The 26773-nt window shown below is 39.0% G+C and overlaps 1 protein-coding gene across 6 annotated transcripts; it reads right to left on the bottom strand.

Moving 5' to 3' along the window:
- Window positions 1–598: 598 nt before the first annotated feature.
- Window positions 599–26531, bottom strand: LOC140363320 (cyclin-dependent kinase 17-like). 6 transcript variants are annotated; one of them, XR_011927140.1, is made up of 19 exons: window positions 26226–26531; window positions 23448–23598; window positions 22034–22198; window positions 13659–13792; window positions 10544–10669; window positions 5883–5939; window positions 5689–5803; window positions 5269–5363; window positions 5128–5190; window positions 4928–5051; window positions 4580–4700; window positions 4415–4512; window positions 4225–4330; window positions 4057–4099; window positions 3890–3980; window positions 3736–3813; window positions 3301–3420; window positions 2920–2977; window positions 599–2618 (listed from the first exon to the last, which is right to left on the bottom strand). XR_011927140.1 is itself a non-coding variant. In XM_072449814.1 (18 exons), exons 2-17 carry the CDS (start codon window positions 23575–23577, stop codon window positions 3317–3319), a joined length of 1650 nt encoding a protein of 549 aa, XP_072305915.1. In that variant the 5' UTR covers window positions 23578–23598; window positions 26226–26531; the 3' UTR covers window positions 599–2618; window positions 3301–3316. The 6 variants fall into 6 exon arrangements, 5 of the variants coding, with proteins under 5 accessions (XP_072305915.1, XP_072305917.1, XP_072305919.1 ...); XM_072449814.1 differs by lacking the exon at window positions 2920–2977; XM_072449816.1 differs by lacking the exons at window positions 2920–2977; window positions 3301–3420.
- Window positions 26532–26773: the final 242 nt, after the last annotated feature.

Below are 26773 nucleotides of genomic sequence, written 5' to 3'. Positions count from 1 at the left end.
TAATCATAATTGTATTCTGATAATTGTTCTCTTCATCTGGATACTGACTGTATGACACAGGCCAAAATGCATTTTATGGCAATGTAAACGTAACTATTAAGAGTGTGTTTTGAAACTTCTTATAATCTGTCCTTTCCTCCTGTTCTACTGCGTTGTAACAACGAAATTTCCCCTTGTGTGGATATTAAAGGTTTATCTTATCTTAACGATACAAAACAACTTTGTCTTCAAAGATTGTTGAATTTGTCTATAAATCTTCTGTGTGCTGCAAATGTTGCATTTACCCAGGTCACCCTTAGAAAAGAGGTCTGAATCTTGATGGGTTCTTACCTGGTTAAATAAAGGTTAATAAATAAACAGTCCTTTTTTCCTCCTGCACAACACACAGACTTTTCAAAGAGGACAACAAGTAACAATGCCTTTTTTTTTATTAGGTTTACACCCCGTTTTGTTTTATTCGGTCTGTCCTCAGATGTGATCTTCTTTCACCCACGTTACCAACAGACCTGGTTATGACCATATGGCTTTCATTGGTAAAAATAAAATAAAAATCAGTGTTTGTTACTTCTTCTTTGCTACACAAAAATACACTTCAGCCTTTTGAATCAAGCATGTCTAATCATTATTTTAGTCTTGCATTTTCATTCAGTCATCTCCTCTCAAATCAAATCATCTTGTCACCTTGGCGTAATTTCTTATAGAAATATTGCTATGATTTATCAATCAAATGAAAGCAAGAACAGCAGTATCAAACCTATACACTATTTACAACATAGTGAGGGCTTTTGCTTTCGTTTGTACATGCTACATACTGTGACACTCTGGGTTAACGAGACATCCTTTTGATAAAACAAGGTCAAGAAAATGTGTTTACGCCACTGTACATCTGTGTAAGTCATAATTGAATATCTTTTAAGATATGAGAGTTCCAATATGGAGTCACACTTTTGCCTAAAACCTTTCCGTGTAGCTTAAAGATCTCACACACATACCTGTCCAAAAAAATACATTTCAAAAATTAACTACTATGAAAAATGTGTTCAGTGCATTTGACCCATCCTTCAGGGCCACCTGTCAGGAGCAGTGGGCACTAGCATTTTAGTAATGACTAATATTGGGTCTTGTTTTTTATGTGTACATGGTCCCAGACAAATCAAGAAAAAACTGAACATTGTTGTTTACACAGGCTTAGGGGTATGACAGTGGCACAAAGAAGTTTCCATGACTCTCATTCACAGATTTTCAGAGCAGAAGAGACCAAACAGGGCAAATAAAACACCAACACAACCTTCATTTACAGTACAATATCGATAAATGGCATACGGGACATGTGCTTTAAGCTTTGGTCCTGTTGTTTCTGGCAGCTTGGAAACTTTATTCTCGTGAAACAACACTATTGTTCCACGTCCAAAGCACTGAGTTATGCACAATTGTGATTTGTCATTGCCATTAAAAGGTCAGAGTGGAGTGTACAAAAGTAAAAACATGCAAACTAGTTGAGAATATTGCATTGATGATAAGCTCTCTGTTTACCATAAATGTGCAGAAGAGATACTTCATGCTCCTGCCAGTGGTAATAATGTTGTACCTGGTTGTTCTAAAATGACGTTGGTCGTCATTTTGAGCCAACTTTGCAAAGGGATTACCAGCTAGGTAGAACATAGAGACAGCGTTACTTACAGCATTAAATCATCACACTATCGCAATGAGTCCTGAGCTTAAGGAATGTGCAACACGTCCTCAGTCGTACGACTCCAAATTGGAACAAAATTCAAGAAAAGTTTATCAAATATATAGATTAAACACAAAAAGGAAAGTGTAGGCAGAAGAGGTTTTCAGGCCTTCTACTTGGTCTAAAGAGGTAAAATTAGGTGCAAAAAAGAATATTTAAAACAATCTGGACATTGAGAGATAAAAGGCAAAATAGAAGTACGCAGCAGTGTTGTGAACATATCCTTGACATCTCTGTCAATGGAACAGGAGTGCTAAAGCAAGCCTTTACAGCATGTTTCTTCATGAACTGCAATGTGAATGTCCATCTGGTATTTTGTTTTGTTTTTTTGGTTAACTTCTTCATTTTGAACGTCCGTGCTGGATGAGGTAAGTTATGACAGCCACCCTGATGTTTACTGATCAATAAGGTGCTAAAGTTTATCGATGTAAACTCCTGCAAAAGACACACTAAAATTGGACAGTGTTTGGTGTGTGTCTTGAAGATATATAGACTGTATGGTTCTTTTAATAGGGCAGAAGGTTAAGTTCTGAGGTGCAATTCCCAAATATTCTCCATACAGCTCACTCATACAAGTCATAGCGCTGCCCTCTTGTGGACAGCAGTAGTAGTAGCAGCAAGGAAGGTGGATCCTACTTGTGAGTGGGTATTTTTATTAATCAAGTATCAATTCTTCAGCCATACTTCTGTGTCATTCCCAAAGGTTTACATGGGGTAGAGTGTGCGTGGGTCACTCCTTCAGTGTAGACAAGTGACAGGGCATAGGTGACTCTGGACAGGACCGTTTCAAGTGACTCGTTCGCTCTCGTCCTCGCCTGGTCCTCCTCTCCACAGCAGCGTCGCCACCATTAGAACAGCACACTCTGCCTCCTGCTCTTTCCCTGACCTGAAAGAAAAACACACACACAGGTTACCTTTGATATAGACGAGTAAAATTGTGTACTTTGAAAAGCAAATGCCAAAAACAACTACAATCCAAACCAGGTCTGTCAAACCGTACTTACAGGTTTAGTTCGACAATGCGAAAAAAGCAAACAAGCATGAGTAAATAGTGATGGAGGAATACTAAGAATTGATTTGTTTCGGTGGTAACCTGTTTATATTCAGGTGTTTTAATCTTAAGTGATTTTGTATACATTCTCTATCACTATTTACAATCTGCAAAAGCACCACACATGGACCCTTACCCATTAAGATTTAATTAACAACAATGCTACATCTCTCGTTGGAGGAACCTTAAGAAAACTGCAAATAAAAATGATAAAATTACTCTTATTTCAACAGTGTTTTTTTGTCTACATTTTGTCTTCCATTTTACAAAAGCAGCGGGAGGGGTTTGCCTGAGGTAAAATGGGGTTGAGCTTTGAAACAGGAGACGTTTGAAAAGAAAGAATAAGACAAGGGCAGAGTGACAGCCAGGATATAAGCTCGATATGATGTCATGTCGTTGTGGTCTGAGGAGATGTATCAGCTTTCAGTTACGATGGATCACAAATATAGAGGGTCTGATGTCTACAGACAAAGCAAAAGTGAGAGAAGGGAAAAACGGAAAGCGTCGAAAGATTTACCAGAAGGGATGGGCACTCAGCCAGTGGAAGTGGAGGAGAGAGAGTGGCTCTGAGCCCTGGGATTGGCTGCCTCTCTCTGGAAGTACTGCGAGGGGGCGGAGCCAAGCTTATAGCTCGTGGCTTTCAAAGAGGTTGAGGGAAGAGGAAGGCAGGAAAGATTTTAGAGTTAAAGAAAAGGAATAAAGAGTCGGTAGGAAGAGAAAAGGAAATGTTCAGGAAACACATAATGTGACTAAACAGATTGTGTGTTACATGTAGTAAATCTTTAATATTGAATGTGTAACTTGCCAGGCTGTAAAAAAAAAATAGTTTGGCAATTTACTAAGCAAATCAAATTATTCATAGAAGCTAATTTAATGTACTGTTTTGTCATGTGCCTAAAAGGAGCAAGCTTCACTCTCTGGTACAGCATCTTCTGTTGCTAAAATGACTTACTTGACTCTGGAAAGATTGAGGATCTCTTCCCTGGATCTCTCTGTAGCGCTATGTCTTTTACCGAAAATATGGATGCCGCTAAAACAGAAATAAAAATGAATCAAGACACAATCTTGGAAATGTTCTCATAAAAAACAACAACAACAACACTTACTGTCTACCAGTGTTTGAACTTGTTCCCCGAGACTTTTAAAATAAGCATGTTTAAGAGCGTCTTCGGCCGATACCCTTTTCTTAGCTTCAAACTATACACAAAATGACAGATTAAAGCCTGATTTAAAACTGTATATGATGGTATTATGTGATCGATGAATGTTTTACCTTTAACAGCAACGAGAGTAAGTCATGACCATCGCTGTCTATCCTGTGTGAGAAAAAAATGACAAAGGGAGGTTTATATCAAAGCTTAGTATTGCATTTAACAGACTGATACTTTTCGATCCATTTGTAGCTGTAACTGCATACACAGGTCGGTGAACGTTGTCATACCTCGGTGCGTGTTTCACCAGAGGCTCAACTTGGTATTGGGGGAAGTTGTAAGTCTTAAACTCTTCACTTGTAGTCATACCTGGCCAAGTCTCCTCTGTAGGTGTACCTGTAAGACATAAACAAGGAGGTGAATATACTGCAAGCTAATAAATAACCCAGTGAATTTCATTAGAATAGTGTTCAGTCCTACCAAGTATCCGAAATATAAGGTGAAGTTCATCCTCCACAGTGGACCCAGGGAACAAGGGTCTGCCAGTGATCATCTCATAAAAAATACAGCCCACGCCCCTTTGCAAAGACACAGATTATTATGATCAATATTGTTTTAGCATTTGATGTTTTCATGTTCTCTTACCACATGTCGATGGGCGTGGAGTACTCAGTGGATCCCAGGAGCACATCCGGAGGGCGGTACCATAACGTCACTACCTCATTGGAGTAGGTTTTTGTGGGAACAGACTTGGCTCTTGCTAAACCTTTGTACCAAATATTCTGCATTAGTCAGTAATATTTACTTCAGCTTGAAATTATTTTAGTTTTATGTACAACAAAATAATTATCTTTACCTAGATAACCTTTAGCCATTACTGGTATCTTTAGCTTTCGATTTTTGGCCGATATAGTTAAAGAAGTACATACATTTAAGTATGATGTTACGTAAAGTATGTAGTATATATATATATATTTTTTAGGTGTCTTGTACCAAAGTCAGCCAGTTTCAGCTCCCCCTTCTCATTGATGAGCAGATTTTGTGGCTTCAGATCTCGGTGCAGGACCTTCCTTTTGTGGCAATATGCCAAACCCCTCAACAGCTGGAACAAGAAGATCTAAAGAGAGAGACAAATATACATAAAGAACAATGTAAGTTTGGGCAATTAAACGCAACCAATTCCTTCACATTACCTTAACGTTGTGAATGCTCATAATGCTTCCACAGTCATCCATGTACTGCTTCAGGTCTTTTTCCTAAGGATTAAGAAGTCAGTTAGTCAAACCTGTACAACATTATCATTACTGACAACCATGCACAGCTTGACCACTTACCAGGTACTCAAACACAAGAGTCAGGCACTTGTCTGTGTGGATAATGTCGTGGAGGGTGACAATATTGGCATGCTTCAAGTCTTTCAGCAGAGACACTGAGAGGACCGACATCACAGTGTGTCAGTCAAACAGACAGGAGTTAAACAGCCCACAGTTCAATTACAACAAGCCACGTTGGATCTCACACATTTGTTTGAGCTGTACCGCCTTGTGACAATACTGTCCAAGTCGAATTAAAAAGCACTGAGCACAATTTCATACAGGTCTCTTCATACTTTGAAACAAAAACAGTGCTGCAGCTCTTACATCAATGCTAAAACCAGAGTATTATTATTATTATTATTATTATTATTATTATTATTATTATTATTATTATATTTTTTTAGTACTAGTTACACACACAGTTGAATAGAATCATACCTTCTCTGATGGCTGTGCAGGGCGCTCCCTCTTCATGCTCAAGTCTGATTTCCTTCAGAGCCACCAAGTTGTCCGTTAATTTGCTTCTTCCTTTATACACTGTGGCGTAGGTGCCCTAAGCAGCCATAATAAAACATAAGTAAATAAAGTAGAAGAATAGAAAGTTGAAGAAAAAGTGCTGTTCTTGATCTTACCTCCCCGAGTTTGTCCAGCTTGATGTAGGTTTCAAGTTTCCCAAAACCAATTTCCGACTAGACAGACAAAGATCAATCAAATGTGTCAAAAGGGGCGGAGTAAGTTGTCAAATAAACTCAAGTAAAGCCATAGAGGGCCTTTTGTTACATCAAAATATTAGAATTGAAATAAAAATAAATAAAAAAAATGCCAGTAATGTATAGTGTATAAAGGTTGTTTTTGCAGAAAAATGTAAATATATAGTATGTGCCTGAAACTTTTTTTAAACTGAAAATCATTTGGGTTTTTACTTTCCACCCACAATAAATGGTACTGTATTATTTTTGACAGATGTTCTGTCTTACTACAGCAGTTCTGTTTTTGAGAGAGCAAAGGAGATTTAGGTTTGATATGAGCGTATACATCTTGTTAGGCCTCAACAATAACACATTTGTCTCAATAAAGGCCCTAAAATTAAAGAAAAGTAAGAAAAAAATATAGGTCAATTAATTTGGCTTTGAACAAAAATATGAAACATTTATGTACTTTACATGTGGTTATTAGAAGTCCTAATACTCCTAATAAACTATTGCACAAAAACTAATTGCTTGAATAATACATTTGAATTACATGTTTTCAATAATATTGTAATTAAAGCAAAAAAGGCACAAAAATAACACAATCTAAAAATAAATGCATAGAAAAGGCCCGATGAAATAAGTTATTAAAAGTTCAGCTACATAATGCATGTCTCTGGGCTGTGGGTGTTGAATTATGGATGATGGCGGCTGTGTCAAGCTGGGATGTGCCGCTGTTTACCGCCCCCTGCCTGTCACTCAGGACACCAACAACATGGTTTGCCTATCCATCCATTTTCTACCGCTTGTTCCCTTTTTTGGGGTCACGGGTGACTGGAGCCTATCCCAGTGACTTCGGGCCTTAGGCGGGGCCTAATATGTCTCAAATATGAAATCATCCATGCAACAATGCTCGTATAATGTGTTGTCTGTGGGTGTGTGTGTGTGTGTGTGTGCGAGTGTGTGCGCGTGTGTCTGTGTGCGCGTGAGTGTCTGTGTGTGTGTGTGTGTCTGTGTGCGCATGTGTCTGTGTGTGTGAGTGTCTGTGTGTCTGTGTGTGTGTGTGTGTGTGCATGTGCAAGTGTGTGTGTGTGTGTCTGTGTGCGCATGTGTCTGTGTGTGTGTGTGTCTGTGTGTGCGTGTGTGTGTGTGCGAGTGTGTGTGTTTGTGTGCGCGTGTCTGTGTGCGCGTGAGTGTCTGTGTGTGTGTGTGTGTGTGTGTGTGTCTGTGTGCGCGTGAGTGTCTGTGTGTGTGTGTGTCTGTGTGTGTGTGTGTGTGTGTGTGTGCGTGCGTGCGTGTGTGTGTGCGTGTGTGTGTGCGTGCGTGTGTGTGTGTGTGTGTGCGTGTGTGTGTGTGTGTGTGTGTGCGTGTGTGTGTGTTGCGTGCGTGTGAAGGGGGGATGGACAGTGGCCATGTTAGCATCTGAAGTGTGTGATTATTTTAAAGGTGAATCTAAATGTCAATATTTATTTTATTGCCAAAGTAAATCATCTTTCATCCTCTCCATGTGTCGATGAGGTAATATAAATATAAAGGTAGGCCTACCATAGTAGTTTGCAGTCGCACATGAGTATCATGTCATGTCTTATTTGAAGTGATGATAAGTTAGGAGATAAGATAATAAATAAACTAAAAAAGTAAATAACTAGGGATGGAACAAGATCTAGTGCCAAAAGATTGCATGAAATAAAATTGCCATAAGAGTGTGCACACATAAGGAAAATGATCTTGAGTTTTTAAAACAATGTACAGTATTTAGTTTTGTCTTTGACAAAAAGCAGTGCTACAATGACAATGACAAATATTAAGCTAAATAAATAAACTGAATATTACCTTGTGTCTCGTGGGAACTGTCTCTCGTTGCACCCCAATTAAAAACCTTACAATATCTACACAATAGTTTACGCGGTATGTTACACACTCCTTTACAGATTTGAAGACCTGTAGCCGACTAAAGACATTCCTGTTTGACTAAAGGCCTTGGGCAAGGCGTGGGGCTGGCTCTCAAAATTATTAATATCTCAGTATGATCAGACCAAATATCTGACTCATCGGACTAAAAGTAAACTAGGTGTGAAAAAGGCAAATAAACTCACAATTTACTCCCTAATCCCAGTAAAATAAATAGATAAAATAGATAAAAAGACACCTTGCATTGACAGTACGGCTTTTATTTGTGAAATGATTAAGAAATAATTTCAAAATAAAGAACCTATGCCTGTAGGGGCTTTTCCCCCACTCTCCCCCGGGTTCAAAAATAGTACTGTCAGCTTTGTACGGAAATATGGAATGAAACGTGTAGTGGATGTGGAGGGCTCATTGTAACCCCAGCAGCAGATACAGTGTGTATACACAAACAGCTCCTGTTTCTGTGACAGAAGCTGTCAGCGTCTGAAGCCCAGAGCCTTATTTTGGAAGACTGTCAGACACTGTCACATACACAAATACTATTGAGTATCAAAAGGCTTATAGCTGAATGAACTTTCGACCATTGTGTTTCTCATCTTTCAACCGGGACCCAACAACCCACCAGCCCCACCCCATCTACTCTACCCCGAATAGTCGTTTGGCTGCTGAAACATTCACAAAACAAACAGTATTTTGATGGGAATTCATCCATATGTGAAGTGATCATGAGATCGTCTGGCCTTGTATTGGTGAGGAGATTTCTGTGTGGTTGCAGATTCTTCTGAAGTCACTGGGTTCATTCACTCCAACGCTCCAGTGAGCTTACTCAGCAAATCTAGGTCAGTTGAAGTTTCAGAGCCAAAATTACAGCAGCAAACAAAAGATAAAAACCAAGCCAATTTGATGATTTACTAAATGAGCATAATTATTTTGTCACCTCAGTAGAAAGCAGTAGTACCAATTTAGAAATAGAGCAAATATTGTTTGCTTGTTAAGGAAAAGTATATAATATTTGACGTTAAATTTGTTGCGTGTACCTCAAACATAATTTCAAAGTCATGGTATGTTTAATTTACTGCATATTTTTGGATTATTATAGCTTTAAATTGTATCAATACAATCCCCTTAGCTGAAAACTGCACCCATTTTCTATTGGAATTATGATTGTACCCTCTTTCCTGTGATTACTCGCACTTTGAATGTTGTGAATAATTAATTTTCATTGAGCAACGTTGAGCATCAGTGGAGTGCTGACACTGATACTTCAGAATGTAAGTGATTCAAAGATCGAAATACTGCGTCTTGCATGACGGGATCAGATACAAGACACCTGACATGTGCACTGCGCTTCTTTCATAAATTATTATAGCAAACAAACAGACTAAAGATGTGTGCATATAAGTATCTATTCCTCCTGTTCCTTATATATTCAATCCAATACACATTTACCAAATTATTTCACAGTATTCCTCAAAATATAGGAGCTTTTAGTGCGGGACTGAGAGCTCTCTGTAAACCCCAAAAGCCCCTATTGATTCATTCATTTTCCTTAACCTTGTCCTCCTTTGTCTGCCTTGGTATATTTCGTTGCCTACATTTAGCTTAATCCCTACCCGTTTTTCATTTTCCCCTTTCCTTCAAGGTGCCCTGGTATGTAATCTTGTCCGGATCAGAGCAGCAGATAGACGCGATGCAGAAACTACTAAATTATTGGTGGGTCCGTTACATCATACAACATCCAAGAGCCTTGAAATAGTGAACACAAGAAACTCTCTGCATTTAGGGATATAATCAGTCTGGTCACTGGACATAGCATTGGCATTTAATCCAGTAAAGATCCATTAACTGATTTTTTTTCTGTCTTCAAACCGTGACACAGGGAGGCAGATGAGTTTGAGATGACAAAGCAAGTAGATTAAAGTGTTTTTAGTGTGTTAAGACAGCACACAGCAGCAAATATTTGTCAAATTATAGTTAACTAACGTTTTGTATACTGGTCATAAAAATAAATGTGTAAATAAAAAACTACAAAGTTACTTATTGCCTTAATAACATTGAAATCACAGCCATCTTGGTATAATGCCCTTGTTTAGCCCAACTTTATCACAGATTATTTTTGTGGTTTGTGCATTTCCCCATTTTAGTCTTTTGTTCTGACCCACATCACTCTTTTATTAGATATGTTTTCTTGGAGAACTAAATATTTTTTGTTGTACTTTTGTTGTAAAATGTTTGAGGTCACTGGTATCTTGTATATTTTGTTATCCGTCTTTTGTATATCACATTTTATTCCAATCCTCTCAATGTGGCGTGAATGATAGTGTGCACTCGAACAGAGGAACACATAAGCATAAAGATATGTGCATATAAATATCTCTTCTTCCAGTTCCTATTGTCATTCACAAGCCTAAAGCTCTTGGCCTGGATGCATACTACTAACCGCATCATTCATCTCCTACTGGGCCATTATAAGCTCCCTGACACGGTTCACTTGGGTGTTTTGTGAGCGCAATAACTGACATAATAGCCTGTGTCAACCATTTCAAAATAGCAGTGCAAGCTTGTATCACTGATTCAAAAACAAACCAACCTTCTATGAAGCTAAATACATAAAGGCAAAACTATGCTGTTTTTTTCCCTCCATCTGAGCACGGACAAGTCAAAGCAAAGAGGACCGACTTATGGAGGATACTGACCAGTGAAGCTCGCCGTAGCCTGCGACTCATTGGTTTGTCAAAAGGCGGGCTGTTCATGGCGAACTTCTCCAAATAGCCCTCCGGTAGTCTGATATCGGCCGGCAGAGACAACCGCTTGTTTATGTCCTGAAAAATAAGAAAAGATGTTTTGTCAAAAATGCATACCATAATAATAACCATTTTTTGAGTTAGATGCAATGTAACGTGATATTTGAAATGACGAATATTATGCATTGTTGGTACTGTTGTTGGTCTTTGAACTTTTGCTTTGTCATCTCATATTCTAGAATGTAAAATCTACTAAAAGCATATTATTTTATATCTGTGAGGTGACTGGATGTGTGCTAGCACTCTATCTACTTGCAGAGGGGACTACCATGAGGAAATAAAACAAAGCTAGCTTGCCACTTACATGCTAATACATGTACACAGTTGTAATGAATGAATTTGATGGCAGACAGTTTCTGAACCAGTCTGATGATGATTTATGGGCTAAAAATATCACAGGAGATCCCCGGATTTGAAATTTGAGCCGATAACAATATTGAAACAAGCTTGAATGAAGCTAAATACAACTCCATGTATTCTTTTGATGAGAGAACAGTGTTACAACATGGTTATTAGCACACAAAAAAGAGTCAGGTTTGCATGGTAAGAGTTAAATGCTTACGTCCAAATTAGCTCCTCCTTGTAACATCTATAATAGTGCGAGACTCTTAGATTCAACTCTTCCCCCTGTATTGTCTTTAGGACATCACATCTTGTTTATGTCGCAGTGATGACCCAGTCCAATGCCCCACAGCATGTGTGTGTGCTAATGTGTATGTATGTGTATTAGTGATAAGGAGGATTAAAGCGCAGGGATTTTTATTTATATTTATTATCACCCTAGAGGAGGTGACACAAAATAGGTAAGTATAGCTGTGCAGGGGACAAACTTTCATTTCTGACCTTGAGAAAGACAGAGGATAGTAAATAATCCCTCTTATTATCCTTCTTGTTAACAGTAATTTTCACATTTTGCACAGAAACTGCATAAACCAAAGTAGTCCCTGCTTTAAGTGAAATATATTACTCTATAACCAAGGTGACCTTTTAGAACATGTATTTAACACAATGTACAAACTGGCAAGAGACAGTGGGTTCATTTACATGGTCAAATCAGATAACTCAATGAATAGATCTGATTTTTGATGCGTTCACATGCGCAAAATAAAAATCTGATCATCAAAAACACACTGTGTGCCATTTAATCAACAGATTTTTAGAGTAACTGTTGTAGTTGTAAAACATAGCATGTTAAAATTGTCTCTTTTGTTTTTCTCTTTGCCACATTAGGTTGCCTTTTTTCATATCAAAAATATTTTCGTATTTTCTCAAAACCTGCACAGATGCGAACAAACAGAAAGAATTCAGATAACTCACTCAACATGTCACTTCAATTATCTGATAACTCTAGAAATCAGATTTTTGGTGTACATGTAGCCACAGACACAAACACCCTGTAAATCACGGGATACACACTGAACAATGAGCGTCTATACTCACAAAGCAGACCCACTCTAGTATGTCCCTCATTGTCCTTCTCCTTTAAAGTGTCTGGCCACAAAATCCCACTGCACACATTTGCCTCTCCACGTCCCTGAGGTGCCAAATGACACACACTGACAGAGGAATGGTGAGGTTGAGCGAGTGAGAGGGGCAGAGACGGGCAGCAGGGCACTACTGGGCACTGGGCTATCACATGAGATAAAAGGAAAAGTTTGATATCCTTTCTACAACTAATGTAGAGGTTTATTGCCGTAATACTCATTAAAGAGAAAGTAAAGAAAATATCAAACGGATTATGGCTTTCTATAGGCTATAAATGGAATAAATTATAATGTTATATAATAGTGAGCCCACAATGCCAGAATACAGGGAAAATTATGCATTAATGTTTTTGAAGAATAAATAAACTTAACAGCTAATTTAATTCAATTGAATAGACCTTTGAGATACAAAGGCAAATGAGAAGTGCACTGAAAATATTTTTGCAGCTGAATTACAAAAGCATCTGCCCATCTCTCTATCTATTCATCTGAACTTGACAGTTTTATTCCAGAAAAGTTCATATACTTAGCTCATGTAATTTCCATAATGTTCAATTGTAACGTAACATAGATTTCATTGTTTGTTCAATATAATCACAGAGGGATGCCTTGGTTTTTTGGTGTGCTTTGTTTTGTCTGTTTTTGTGCGTAAATTGTGTCAGCGTGCTCTTACACCCGTGAAGAGCTCTTAAACATAAAATCAAAAACTCCAACGGATCAAGTCCAGTGTTTTTTTAGCATTTGCTGCAGATTTAGTTGTTCTTTTTTAGGATTCTGCAAATACACATAAAATGTACTAAACATAGTTGGACTTTCTGCCACCTCCTAGCACTCTGCCTTTACTGTAGTTATACATTTTTCTTTTTTTGGATTATATGCAAAATGAATAAATAAAACTGAAAGAGGAGGAGCCTAGAGATGCAGGAGCGAATCCTGAGGGTTTGTGGGGGAAGGGGACGCAGCAGAGGAGCCATGTTTTTCTGTTCCTGATGCCAGTTCTGCAGTTTCTTTTCATCTCTTTGGCTTTCTTCCCCTATGTCCCAGAGATAATTATTCTTACTTCCATAATTACTGTCTATCCTGCGCCACCCCCTCTGCTCCAGCTCCCTCTGAGATAAACATGGTCAGTCCCATCCACTGACATCACAGTGGCACTAATAATGAAAGGCTAAATAAATACTAGCAAACAACAGTAAAGTTTAATATCGGTGTTAAAATATTTTGATATTCTACACGTGCATTCTTTTTCTACAGTGAATTCTACAACATCTATAAACAACAATAAATCGTTAATTGATTAGCTGCAATTAATCGATTAACTAGTTGCAGTCCTAAATTAATTTACAGTATGATAACCTGCCCAGGTGATGTTGCTACATTTGGTTCTTTATAGTCTAGTAATCAATGTATAAAATGAATAGTACGGTCGCTCTTAGAAATATAATAATTATATGATGCAGCAAAAGCATGTATGGATGTGAAAGCTGTAAAGTGAAGACACTGCTTTTAATTTGATATCTAACCTCAGTAGAGATTCTCCGGTGATGGTTGTTCCTCATCCTGACCCGGACTGGACTCTGGACTTCATCAGAGGACGTCCCAGATGCCTGGTCACTCTCCCCATCTGAACCCATCTTCACATTCTCATGAACAATACCTGTAAACACACAGAAAAGAACGTTAGGAGGAAATACTTTCTACCAATACATTCCATACAACCAACTTTAATCTTATATTACTCATTCTAAAAGTGCATTTATGCTAATTTATGCCTTTTCTATATATGTGGCTATATGATCCTGCGATGTTCTGGTGTTGCTGCAATCACTTTCCAAACGATCTATAACTATTTAATGGATTATCAAAAATAATTATATCAGATATCACACTTGAGGTTTTTTTTTTGTTTTGTTAAAAGGCACAGTGCTGTCTCCAGTGCTGTCTCAATCAACATGTGATGGATTACACCACCAGCAATGCAATAGAAGAGTGAATAAAAGGCCATTTGTGAGGGAGGGGAGTCAGAAATCGATAAGCGTTTGCAATGGGATCTCTTCTCCTCTCCACCCTTCTTCCTGCTCCTCCTCCTCACCTCTATCCCATCAGAGTCTGTCTGATTAATGAGACACACACACAGAATGGGTTCTTTCAGTGAGAGCCTGGGTCTATCAGTCTGTGAAGGGGGGACACAGAGGGTAATGTGGGGGATGGGCAGTGTGCTCTGCTGCTCCTGATGCAGGAGCTCAGGTCATGTACAACTGACACTATCTCAATGAACATGTGCCTCGGGAACTCATCACTTATTATATCAACATGTCTGGTGTTTATTTTCACAATAAGCAGAAGGAAAATTGCTCTCCAGATACCTTTTTTTTTTTTATAAAAAAAACTAATCAAGTCATATGAAAACTGTAATGATGATGACAAAAACAGTATGCCAAGGAATTGGGACTTAATAATCACAACTATAAGACGTGAAATGGCCCCTGTGTTACCACTGGCACTTACACACAAGGATAAATATATGTGGTTCTAATAGTAAAATGAGAGAAGGGAAAGATGACCTTGTATTTTGTGTGTTACATTAGAGCAGTGCTGGGAACAGTGGGATATTATTATAGAGCGCAGCACGCAGATAATTTATTACAGTGGCCCGTTTGTCAGTTGTGCAGGGGAAAAACTACCAGAGGCCTATCCTGAGCTTCGTTTGTCACGGTTAGGTTCACGTTTTTTGAGTTCAAAATTGTATAATATATGATACAGTATATTAATGCATTGTTAAGATGCATTTTAAATTAGATTAAATATTGATGCCTGCCCTATACCTAATGGATTATTTCAACTACAAGCATATCTGTATCAGCTTTCAAGAGCGAAAGTCCAGTTCAATGTGCACCTGCTTGTCAGCCATTCAAACATGCTCAACACGGGAGAGCACAATGCAAAGTGATTGTTGACAATTCAGTCAAATTGTACTGTACTTTGGCTGGTTGGTATTGTAGAGAAGTGATCGGTCAATGGTCATTCAAAGACCCGTCCCTATAACCCTGACGTTGAAACATTAAACTGATGGTAAGTGACACCAGAATGAGAAAATTGATCCTGATATGTGTCCACTGGCAGACGCACAACGGTGGCTCCCAGATGCCCCTATTATGTCACAGGAGCTCACATCCAGGACAGGGCCTAGTGTGATGTGTTTGTGTTGTCAACTGCATACTACTGAACGACACTGCCATACTTGTTTTTAGTGCGTAACTACTTCAACTGTGTTGGTATTATACACTAAAATGTATTTTGTAATGTATTCCCAAACATAATCCAAACAGAACTGTATTCTGAAAACATAGAATACTTTCACATTTAGTTGCATTGAGGAAAGTAACTGCATTCTGAAAACCATCAAGACTAATGTTACTCTTTATTCTGAATATGTGTTGGCGGTACACTTCCCAACACTATGTGCAGACATACACATATATGCAGAATGAATAAAGTTTTCAAAGTTTCAAAAATAAAAATTGTCTGTATTTGCAATATATGTCACCAAACCAAATAACTTCCCGTTCCCGTTAAATTTAGTCAAATCATTTCTGGTCCAAATACTTAAAAGTTTATTTTGCTATGAATGTTCACCAGAAACAGTAACTAAGTGACAAACACAGATAGTCCCTGTCGAAGTGGGGCAAGGTAAGGCCTACTTCATAAACAAGCCCGTCTGGAGGAGAGAGGATGATTCAAGACTTGTCCTCACCTTGAAAGTCCAGTGGGCTTAGAGTCCAGTGATTACATTCTATTATAGCAATGATAACAATAATCATCATTTACAAATAGACCAATTAAACATTCATAGCTGTAGTGGCCCCGTTTCCGGGAAGAGTAGAAATACTGCACCCATTTCAACGTCAATAATTTTTTTAAAAACAGAACATGACGGTCTCCATGTGACAGTAACATGTGCACTGCCCCGGGCTAAAGAAGCAACAATCGACAAGTTCTTTTAAAGGGTGCACTAAAAATAAACATGTATAGCCTTAAGACTAAAACAATGGTAGACAAGGAAAAATATATAGTTATACAGTAATATACATAGATTATTGACTAAAAGCACCCAAAAACTCACCAATGCGATTTCCAGGTGGACGACACGAGTCCAACATTCGGAGCATTCGGAAAGGTGACCCTCTGAAAGGGGGCTCCCCCCCCCCAATTCTGACCCCCTCACCGGCCCTAACCTCCCCTGTCCTGGTATCCACTACTCTGGGCACCCGAGCAGGACATCCCAGGGGGTTTCCTGGATTGTCCATAGTTTACCGAGAAGACACGTTAATCAATATTGGTTGTACAAGTAAAGTCCAGCGAATAAGTTTGGAGATGAAGTTAAATTGGTTCTATGTATGAGAGAGAATGTCTTTTAGAATGACTTGTGCCGTGTGCTCTCTCATCAACAATGCATCAACTCCACTGACTACAACTCCACTTTTTCACTGTTTTCCGGTGGACACTCCCCGTCTCCGCCTCTCCATCTCTCATCTCACACCACGCAGTATCGCAGCTTGCTGACTAAGGAAGGTCAAAGCCAATCGCGGCAGACTAGCAAGCTCGGACAAACTGTTACGATGCCACAATAACAGGTGTCCATGTAGTCTCTGTATTTATAATCCTCAAACGTAGGAACGTCCATTTGCTTCACTGTCACGTTCCCATTTCCTCGATTTTCTCAGCATTGTCCTTTCTGGTCTCCCCGCGTGTTAGAGCTCACTACTCTCTATTCAGGTTGCGCTCAGTCGTCCACACCTCTTTCCTCGCCTGTGGCCGTATCAGCGCTCCCAGTGTTGTCGATGCTGCCTGCATGTACCCTCCCCACACCTTGCTGCTTCTCTCCTCCCTCTCATGTGATACAATATACATAACTCTCTCTCTCCTTCTCCCTTTCCTATTCGCTCTCCTTCTTGCTCTCTTCTTCTTACTCTCTTCTTCTTGCTCTCTTCACCCTCCTCTCCTTCTTGCTCTCTTCACTCTCTCCTTCTTGCTCTCTTTACTCTCTCCTTCTTGCTCTCTTTACTCTCTCTTTTTGCTCTCCTTCTTGCTCTCTTTTCTCTCTCTCTCCTTCTTGCTCTCTTTTCTATCACTCCCTTATCTCTCCTTGCTCTCTTTTTTCTCTCTTTCACTCTTTTCTCTCTCCTTCTTGCTCTCTTCTCTCGCTCTCTCTCTCATTTCAGTCCTTCTCTCTCTTTCTTGCTCTCTTCTCTCTCTACTCCCACTCTCCCTGTGTCAATCGCTGTTTTGAGTCCCATCTAGAGTAAATTGTTGATTTAGGGCTTGGTGATATTGCCACGTAATTATTATTGAAGTTCATTTTTTTCCTCCCCTCTCTCTTTTCCTCTCAAATGGAGCGATCACGAATTTCGAATTGTTTCTTTTAATCAATGCCAACTTACATAAAAATAAAGACAATGTATAGCCTTGCATCTGTTCCAAACCACATGCTTTTTTTTTTGGACGATTGTAAGACCTGACAGTTAAAAAGCCCCATTCATATCACTGCCAATTTTAAATGCTCGGATCTTAACCGGATCTTAATTAAAATTGCTTTGCTGCTCCCACAGCTTTTAACTCTCTCTCCAGTGTGAACTAATGTTGATGGGTTTTCGCACTAATTTGAAATACTAAAAGCGAGAATCCTACAAAAAATGTAGCTTCTTAAAGGTCTCATTTAATTGTCTCTATGTTTTACTTTTTGTCAGGAATAATGCCAGAGCTATTTTTCTTGTTGGTATCACTTTCTAGCCTCTTGTGTTCAATATGTCGAATACAAATAAGATGCAGGACATTTGCATAGAGAGCTGCAGGATAGTAGCCTATTTAGTCACAGAACTGAAAAAATCCAGTCCACAAACTTCAACAATTACACTGCATGTCTTTGAAACACAACAAAATAGAAATCAAACCCTAACCTATCATCAGCAGCAAAAACACTAATCACTAGCTACAGTGCACCCTAGCAATTACTTATCATCACAAGTTACGACATACAATACTAGTCGCTCTGAAACTACAATACAGTAAATATAAAATAGCCTTTGACATCCCTGTGGACAAACTTAAACTAGAGCGAGCGAGAGAGTTTTTTGATGGCATGAATTACCTCTCAACCTTTTATCTGCATTGAAGAAATCTTATTGTTCAATTAGAGACTTCAGTATAGAGGTCAACTATAAATAGAAGGGAGGTCTTACATGTATATATGTATAAAACCATGTATAAAACCTTGTAAAACCCACAATAGCCCTAAGCCACAAGCACAGAGAAGATTACAAGATCAAGCACGTACAAATGCTGGCCTCTCAATTGTTCTTATTAAATCCAAGAGTAAGCGGAAAAGGCTGTGTAAATGGACGACTGAGTGCAGTGAGTGCTGCTGTAGCTCTTAATGCATCAAACCTACGGTATGTGGAAAGTTATATAGACTAAAATAGGCCACTGAACATCGACGCCCATGTAGAAGGGAATAACAGTTACTGAATATAGTGCGACGAGAAAGTGACTTTTTCTACATTTTGTTATGTTACATCCCTATTTCAAATGGATTTAACCATGGATTAAATTATTTTTTTGCCTCAAACTTCTACAAACAATACCCCATAATGACAACATGAGAGACGGCCATTTGAGTTCTTTGCAAATGTATTAAAACAATACCTTAAAGCAGAAAAGTACTTGTGCATAAGTATTCACAGCCTTTGATCAATACTTTGTAGAGCGTTTTTGAGTAATACTAAAAGCTTGCTACACCTATTTATGGGCAGTTTCTCCCATTCTTCTTTGCAAAACCATCAGGTTTGAATGCGAGAGTCAGTTCACAGCTATTTTCAGAGCTCTCCAGAGATGTTCAATTGGGTTCATGTCTGGGCTTTGGCTGGGCCACTCAACCATACAGGCCTGGTTGGTGCAGAGATGGTTCTTTATCTGGAAGGTTCTCCCCTCTCCACAGAGACATGGTGGAGATCTGTTAGACCATCAGGTTCTTGGTCACTTCCCTGACTAAGGCCCTTCTAAAATCGCAGAGTATTAAATTATGTTAAGCGGAGACAGGTTATATGATATAAGTGTTACAATGCAACATTCTCCTTATTGGTGGAGTGTTTAAAGTACATTATAAATCAAAGTTTGGTTTATGGGAACCTAAGAACAAGTCTTCTCTTGTGATGAAACAGCTTTCTGTGAGCGTCAAGCTTGTACTTTTCTGCAGCAGACAGAAAGGACAGCTAATCCTCTGCAGTGTAACTACACAGAAGCTCTCGTCTCTCTTCACTGAGAGAACACGAGTAGGAGTGAGACTGGCACGGCAAGCAAAATATGAATCACAATGTTTAGCTCAGTGTTTCTCAAACAGTTATTATAGATGGCGATATGTGTTTGGGTTGTCAAAGATTATAGACAATTATATACCTAGGTAAAAGTGATTGAAGCTAGATGGTCAATTGAATAGGTATCAATAGGCTCACAGGAAAAATAAATAAATGAAATAACCGTAAATAGGACCTTTCCTCGTGGGTTTTTGAACTGCCTTAGAACTGAATAAAAACACACAATATGGGTCTCTTCAAGAAATCCTTTGCAAAGTGCTGGTCTGTTTTTGGGCTGTCTTAGTCTACATTAAGTACTTATATCATTACCGTAATTGTTCAGATATGTATATCATTACAGGCATAATTAGGAGTCAAGATGAAGGAGACAATTTTCCCTTTTGACTTTCCTTTCCTACGCACATTCGATTCCAATGAGAAGCACTTTGAGTTAGTAGTAGAAACAGTTATGGAAAAGGCACAACGAGAAAAGGATAGACTGTCAGTAATGTCTTTAGTGCAGTAGGAATAGAGGTTGCATCATTGCGTTGCTCTTTAAATCCTGCAACGTGCAGCGACTGCTGAGTGGAACACAGTGAGTCAGCAAGACACACACACACGCAGCCCATTAACATTTTACACCACACCTCAAAACACTTTTAATAGTTGAAAAGCATCTTCAACTCAGTCAGCACTTAGGAACATAATTTTATATAAACTTTGCCAGCATGTAAACCAAGAAAGAATGCAAAATATTGACATCATAGAGGACAGGCAGACTTTGTTGCTCTTAAACTTTTCATTTACAAGACCGAATCCAAATGTAACAGACTCTGTGTAATTAATGATTGATAATATTACACTCTTACACTACCTGTTGTGATTAAATATTACAATAAGTGAAGGCAATCAAAATTATTATAAAGTTAGTCTGAGTTTTAGTCTTAGTTAGTTTTGACACATTTTCTGTCTTGTCCAACCTTGTTCTCACTGGTAAGAGCAAAGAACAGCGTGACTTCTGAAAAGAGTTACAATCAAACTCCCAGTCTCTGTCCCTGTTCCCGTTTGTAAATCAGCCTTTCAAGTGTAAGCTCCATGTCATTTCCAACCTTTCACTCCACCGCTAGCCCTGGTCCAACTGGAATTTTTGGTTCCACATCATTCCTATGCGTCTTTGTGGGAAATAGGATTACTTTGATTCATACAGCGCCACAATCCATAGTAATCTCTGCATTCAAGTGCGTAAGAGTGCAAGTCGGATTAAGGTCATTACACAGTTATCCGTTCAGATTTTGAGCAACGTTAGAATGATCACTTAGTAAGTACTGTTTTATGTAAATGAATATACGTAAGTGCCAACGGGAGCAACAGCCCGGGACACCAAACAGAAAATAATAGGAAGAGGGTCTTTGTCAGTTTTGTCAGCCTCAGTAATAATAACTATACACCAGGATCTGTAATAACATTAGATATACCATTATACATAAAGCAGTAACAATTGTAATAAAACTGGCAACAACAGTATAGCAACACATGGTATATTGGTATAGTTAGGGATGTCAAGACTATTTTAATTCATCTATAACAGTGATTACTCAGGCACAATATAATCCTGAGAACTAAAGAATAATATCTGTAATAATATATGTAACTAGGGATGTCAAGATTATTTGGTTTATATGTGGTTAATATGTGGATAAACACGAGTCCTCCGGTGACAGAACAGACTAAAAACGAATCATTTTAAGAAGCAAAATTTAACTATTTCTGTTCAATCGATAGTACACTCTAAAAAGTAAACCAGAATGTAAAAAGCTTACATTATATCTGGCTGTTTATATTAGTGCACATATATCGAAAAGTGTATTATTAACTTATTAACTTGACTTTATCATGAAGAATGTTTGGCTTCATGAATCGGGTCACATATTAGAGGAATTGTGATCTATTATTATAGTATAGTATAGTATAGTATAGTATAGTATAGTATAGTATAGTATAGTATAGTATAGTATAGTATAGTAGAGTAGAGTAGAGTAGAGTAGAGTAGATAAGTATACATAATCATTCAATTGTGACCTTTCATAACACTATAATTTGATATCGTGAAATCCCTAGTTCAAACTATTTTAGACTCAAAAAATAAGTAATTTCAATGCAATCTACTCTACATTAAGAGTAGATTCATTAAGCTGATCACATACTAGAGCAGTGGTAACTAATACAAACAATGTGAATAAAAGTGAATTATACATTTCACTGTTGTTTGATCATGGTGTCAATAATCAATTAATAATAGTTGTAAAATTGTGATGTTTCTTAACTTTCTCAATACTAAACTTTGACATTGTGATATGCACAGTAGGTACAGCGCAGTATACAGCAGTAATACCATTGTGGTAGAAGGATGAATTTCTGTTGTAAGTCATAGAACCCTAGCCTGAGTAGATGTTTAAGTACTTTTCACCTTTTATAAATTTCAACATGTAGAATAAAGCTGTTGATGAAGAAGTAGAATTCAAAATATGTGTGTCTGTGTGTGTTTGTACCCAGAGATCCAGTCCTGTGTAGGTTGAGGTACCCGCGGTCTCTTTCGAGCCCCCCTCCCAGCTCCCTGCGCATGGCTGTCCGACCCAGGTGTCCCGCGTACTGTCGCAGGAAGGACGGAGCGCTGTGGGAGGCAGGAGGGTGCAGCGAACACACCATCATGGGCTCTGAGACACCATCGCACAGTGCCAAAACAAAGGCAGGGGGAGAAGCAACCAGCCAAAACAATGTATAAAATCAAGGTAAAGGGTGCAAATTAAATGAAAACAGACAGGGAAGAACAAGAGACACAACATCACCACAGAGAAAGATTAAAGAGTAATACAGTATTCAAGTAGAAGATACAAATGTTGCAAAATTGATGCAAACAGTGTAATGTTATATGGATGAGAGGAGTTATTTGCTTCAGTCAAGAAATGGATGGAATGAAAGATTTATTGAGAACAAGGTCGAAGGAGTAAAAAGAAAAAGTGAAAGGACAGCATGCAACAAGATGTCCATGCATGCAGCAAAGACGTGTGGGTTGAGGTTTTTTTACACGTGTGGGTATAAATGAAAATGAATGAGTGCACTATGGTTGTCAAAAGTATCAAAAATCTGATCTAACCGATAGTAAAACGAATTTCAAAACTAGATACTCATTTGAGCAAGAACCCATACAAACAAAAATCAGCTAAACAGAACCAAATTTGACTATCCTCAGAACAGATTTATAATGATCTTGAGCTTTAGCTAGTTTGTGTTGAAATTGATGCAATACAAAGAGCAATTTTCCTTATTATTGTTTTATCGAAATCTGTACTGAGCCAATTCCTTAGCATAAAAATCCAATTTGATATTTCAGTATGCACAACTGGTTTTCCGATTTCCCACCTCTTCAAAGTATAGCATGTCTTTTAGCAAACGGACAATTCTGACACTGTTATGGTAGGAGTAGAATTGAACACTGGCATGTTTTTTCATTGAATAATTCCTTTAGCATCTACCACATAAACAGACATGGTTGTGGATAAATCCAGGAGACCACAAGAAAGAAATACCGCCAGGTTTCACTTTTTGGTTGTAACAAGTTCAATCAAATTGAAATAAATAAAATGCTATTTTTGAGGACACGTCATCAAGAAAATATTGCAAATTGATGAAGTGGTAATGGAATGGTTAAAATAATACATAACTATGTAATATATGGCATGAAAATTGTTTGGTGACAAGCATGTGAATATTGCATTTTAGTAAATGAACAGTAACAGTTTTTACTCTACATTAGCAGTGCTTTCTATCCATCACTAAAGCAGCTTTACAAATAAAATACAGTTAAGCCTAAACTAATATGAACTGATATGCAATAATTAATGTCTCTCTAAAAGTATCTAATCTAAACTACGCCAAGCTTCATTGTGATATCAGAAGTCTCACCATTGTCCCGGACAGTGTTAGTCTCATCTAATGCCATCTGTTCTGCCAGTTCGGACAGAGATTCATCGACAGGGCGGGCGCTGCGTAGAGACATGGACAGCCTCCTCTTGATTATCTTCATCCGGTCCATCTCCAGACTGGACCCAAAGACCTGAAGAAGGGGTTTACATCACATCAGGATTACTGCCATTAACCCCACACCACAATCAACCCAAACATTACCGTTTCATCAGTCATGACCAGAACCTGTTCATCTTGATTGCAAAAGGAACAAACTTCAATGCGGTCTTACTACATTTCCCACAACAGCTGTAAACTGCATTTAGCCATCAGGCATGTGTTCTAATTATCCAAGACATCTAACAGGTTATGTAAAACACTATGGTGTGCTGACAATTACAGGTTTCTGACTAACAATTTCCCTTTGGAAAGGTTTGTATTTAATATATATAAAACCTAGTTTATGTATATATATATTATTTTTAGTTCAAGAACAATATACAGAAATGTGTGGAGCTCCATGGTAGGTGTACCGTATATCACCACTGCAATTATACTGGGCTGTACCACTGAGTCTGACATTATGGGTTTTTGTGTCATGTTTAAATGGTTTAATTACCGTAGTTGGAAAGGTATGATAAAATATCTTGCCCTGTTAACCTGATGCTGCTTATTATTTTTGCACGTTTACAGCTTTTAGAAGTATGCATGCACATATAATAATATTATTATATATATATACCTTGCATTAGGGCTATAACATGCACAAGTCCACGCACACAAACGTCACTGGTGTCTTCCGCTTTGTCTGCAACCTTGAAGGCTTCAACAAAAGCTATTCATCCTTTCAGGCTGGCTCTTTCAGGCCTATTAGAGACAGCATGTCCTCTGAGGGAATTCAAACTCAGTCATCCTTGTGCAACTGTCTATTTTCACCAGGAAGATGCACTTAGTCAAGTATCCCCTGCAAACATGACTGCTCCTGCCATGAGATGAGTCATGTGTCGTATGAATTGCAGGGTCAGCTGCAACACAAATATAATTTTAGACCACGAACAAGAGTATTCAATCTTTGATTAAGCATCTCCATCCCCCATCATTTGCATGTGTGGCAACTTCTGCGATTAAGGTTGTCCCATGATCTCGTCCAACCCATTATTATTACTATTAGTAGAAGTAGTAGTAGTGCTAATAGTACTAATAGTAGTATTAGTAGTAGTGCGTACTAGTAGTAGTTGTAGTAGTTGTAGTTGCTACTGTTGTTGTAGTTGTTGTTGCTGTTGTTGCTGTTGTTGTTGTTGCTGTTGTTGCTGTTGTTGCTGTTGTTGTTGCTGTTGTTGCTGTTGTTGCTGTTCATCTTATTTACATAGCCAACTATTTGTGCAGTCCAAACTTTTCTGGTGAACCGCATTAATTTAGATAGACAAGCACACCCCAATGGAGATATACTGCACATACAATTTATTCAAACAGAAGCCATTTAGGTTTCCAGGTTACAGGCAGCAAAGGCAACTCTCTATCCTGAAAAAAACCTGAGAATTTACAACGTACATTTAACTGTCACCACCTCTGATGGGGGTCAGACCAACAAGAACTTTTAACTGTCTACACTGACTACTCTGACTGTGAGAGAACATATACACTGGAATTTCCCCATTGAGGGTCAAATAAAGGCTTATTTTATCTTACATTTAAAGAATATACTATAATAAAAGATTAACTCATCACAGAGGCTGGCATTCTTCTGAAACTCAGTGGGCATGAATCATTTGTATGCTTGCACACAGTGAGTAAAAGAGGCTCTGAACCTGAACCAGTGGGACAGTGGCCTTAGTGAGTAATGCCCCAAATCTGCTCAACAACATCAAACATCCAATTAAATTCATGTATAACAAAACATGGCATGCAATAAGTTTAGCACTACTTAATTTACTTAATCTAAATGATGGGACGTCTCTGATTTATGTTATTTTTGGGAGCATTTCACTGGAGTGTGTTCCCAACCTGGACGTCCCATATTGACACTGTGATAAATAACGCACTGTCCCACTGATACTCCCAGCACACTGCAGAACTACACCGTGCAGCTCTTCCAACAGGAACTCATTGACATGACATTTGGCACTGCCCTATGATACTCAAGACGGGGGGCCAGTGCTAGATCCATGGGGCCAGTGGTGCTTGGCGTAGGCCCACTTACCAGCTCCATGTGATGCCTTAACTTGACCGCTCCAGTCAGCACCATGGCCTGGCTATAAAACGCGCTTCCGTCCCCGCCGGCCAATCATTTCTTTATGAGCGTAAAATCCTCTGGCCTCAGTCCGTGGGGGCCCTTTTTTTGCTTAAGGGCCCATCTACTCCGCGTGTTTTCCTGCCGCCCGCATCCGGAAGGAGGAGAGGCAAGCAGGGAAACAAAAGTTACACCTCTCACTCCACCGGCTCCGGACACTCAGGAGCGGCGTGTGCTTTTATGTCGCAACATCATGCGATCCCATATTAGTGCGGTATTACAGTGTTCTAACGCGTCTGGGGAGGGGGGGGTGTTCCAAATCAGATGGTAACTGTGTGTGATTGTCACCCAAAGCTGCCTTTTTTTTTTTTTTTCACGCACGCGACTGTAGCTTATTTACGCACAAAACAGCGAATGGCACAGAAGCGAAAATTCCAGCAGTAGTGCGCAGGCTTTCAGGACAATCCCACTAGTTTTCATTTGTGAACGACGGCCTTTACGAAGCACAAAGAACTTAACCTGGCCACAACACAAATATGAACGCTGACCTGTGTTGGAGAAGACTATTGTTCCTCTTGTTGTGTGATAATCCAGGCGGCACGCTGGGGATGAATCCACTGCGACAAGTTCCCCCCAACTACTTTGCAGTACCGCGACCCGGTGGCCAATTGTGCTTAGATGAGTCCCATGGCGGTGTTAATCTGTGCGTAACGAGGCCCGGTCACGTACAATACAAGACATATTTAACATTGTAGGCCCGTAACTTTCACTAACACACGGCGCTGTCCCGTTTGGCGATGATCAGCCATACCCGCCGCTGCCGCCGCTGCTCCTGCTGTGGATCCCGACTGGAAGCGGATGTGCGAGGAGACGCCACCAGGGGGCGTAGAAGTGCACAAACCTTTCTTTTCGGTACGTTTACTGCAATTCTCCCGTTGTCCCGTGGATCTATTATATTATCGCGTTGTGTTGTCTCCCGGGAACAGGGAGAGTGAGCAAAAATAGTTTGTATTTGACACCATGGATCGATTTAAATAACTGGCCCATGTTCTCGTGAATGCGTGACACCGGACAATTACGATTGATTTTTACGTTG

The sequence above is a fragment of the Eucyclogobius newberryi genome, unplaced genomic scaffold (assembly GCF_026437365.1).
Source record: "Eucyclogobius newberryi isolate DKJ021-1_F unplaced genomic scaffold, fEucNew1.0.hap1 SCAF_17, whole genome shotgun sequence".
Lineage (NCBI taxonomy): Eukaryota > Metazoa > Chordata > Actinopteri > Gobiiformes > Gobiidae > Eucyclogobius > Eucyclogobius newberryi.
Note: the sequence above shows the minus strand (reverse complement) of the source record. Positions and strands in the feature narration are given on the sequence as shown.

Bases quoted from the DNA above. Each gene is read 5' to 3' on its own strand.
- LOC140363320 (XM_072449814.1), bottom strand. From the start codon at position 23,577: ATGGACCGGATGAAGATAATCAAGAGGAGGCTGTCCATGTCTCTACGC. The intron at 5,804-5,882 runs GTAAGATCAAGA...ATGGCTGCTTAG, and splicing joins AGCTGGACAAACTCGGGGAG to GGCACCTACGCCACAGTGTA. The intron at 4,513-4,579 runs GTAAGAGAACAT...GTCTTTGCAAAG, and splicing joins TCCACGCCCATCGACATGTG to GGGCGTGGGCTGTATTTTTT.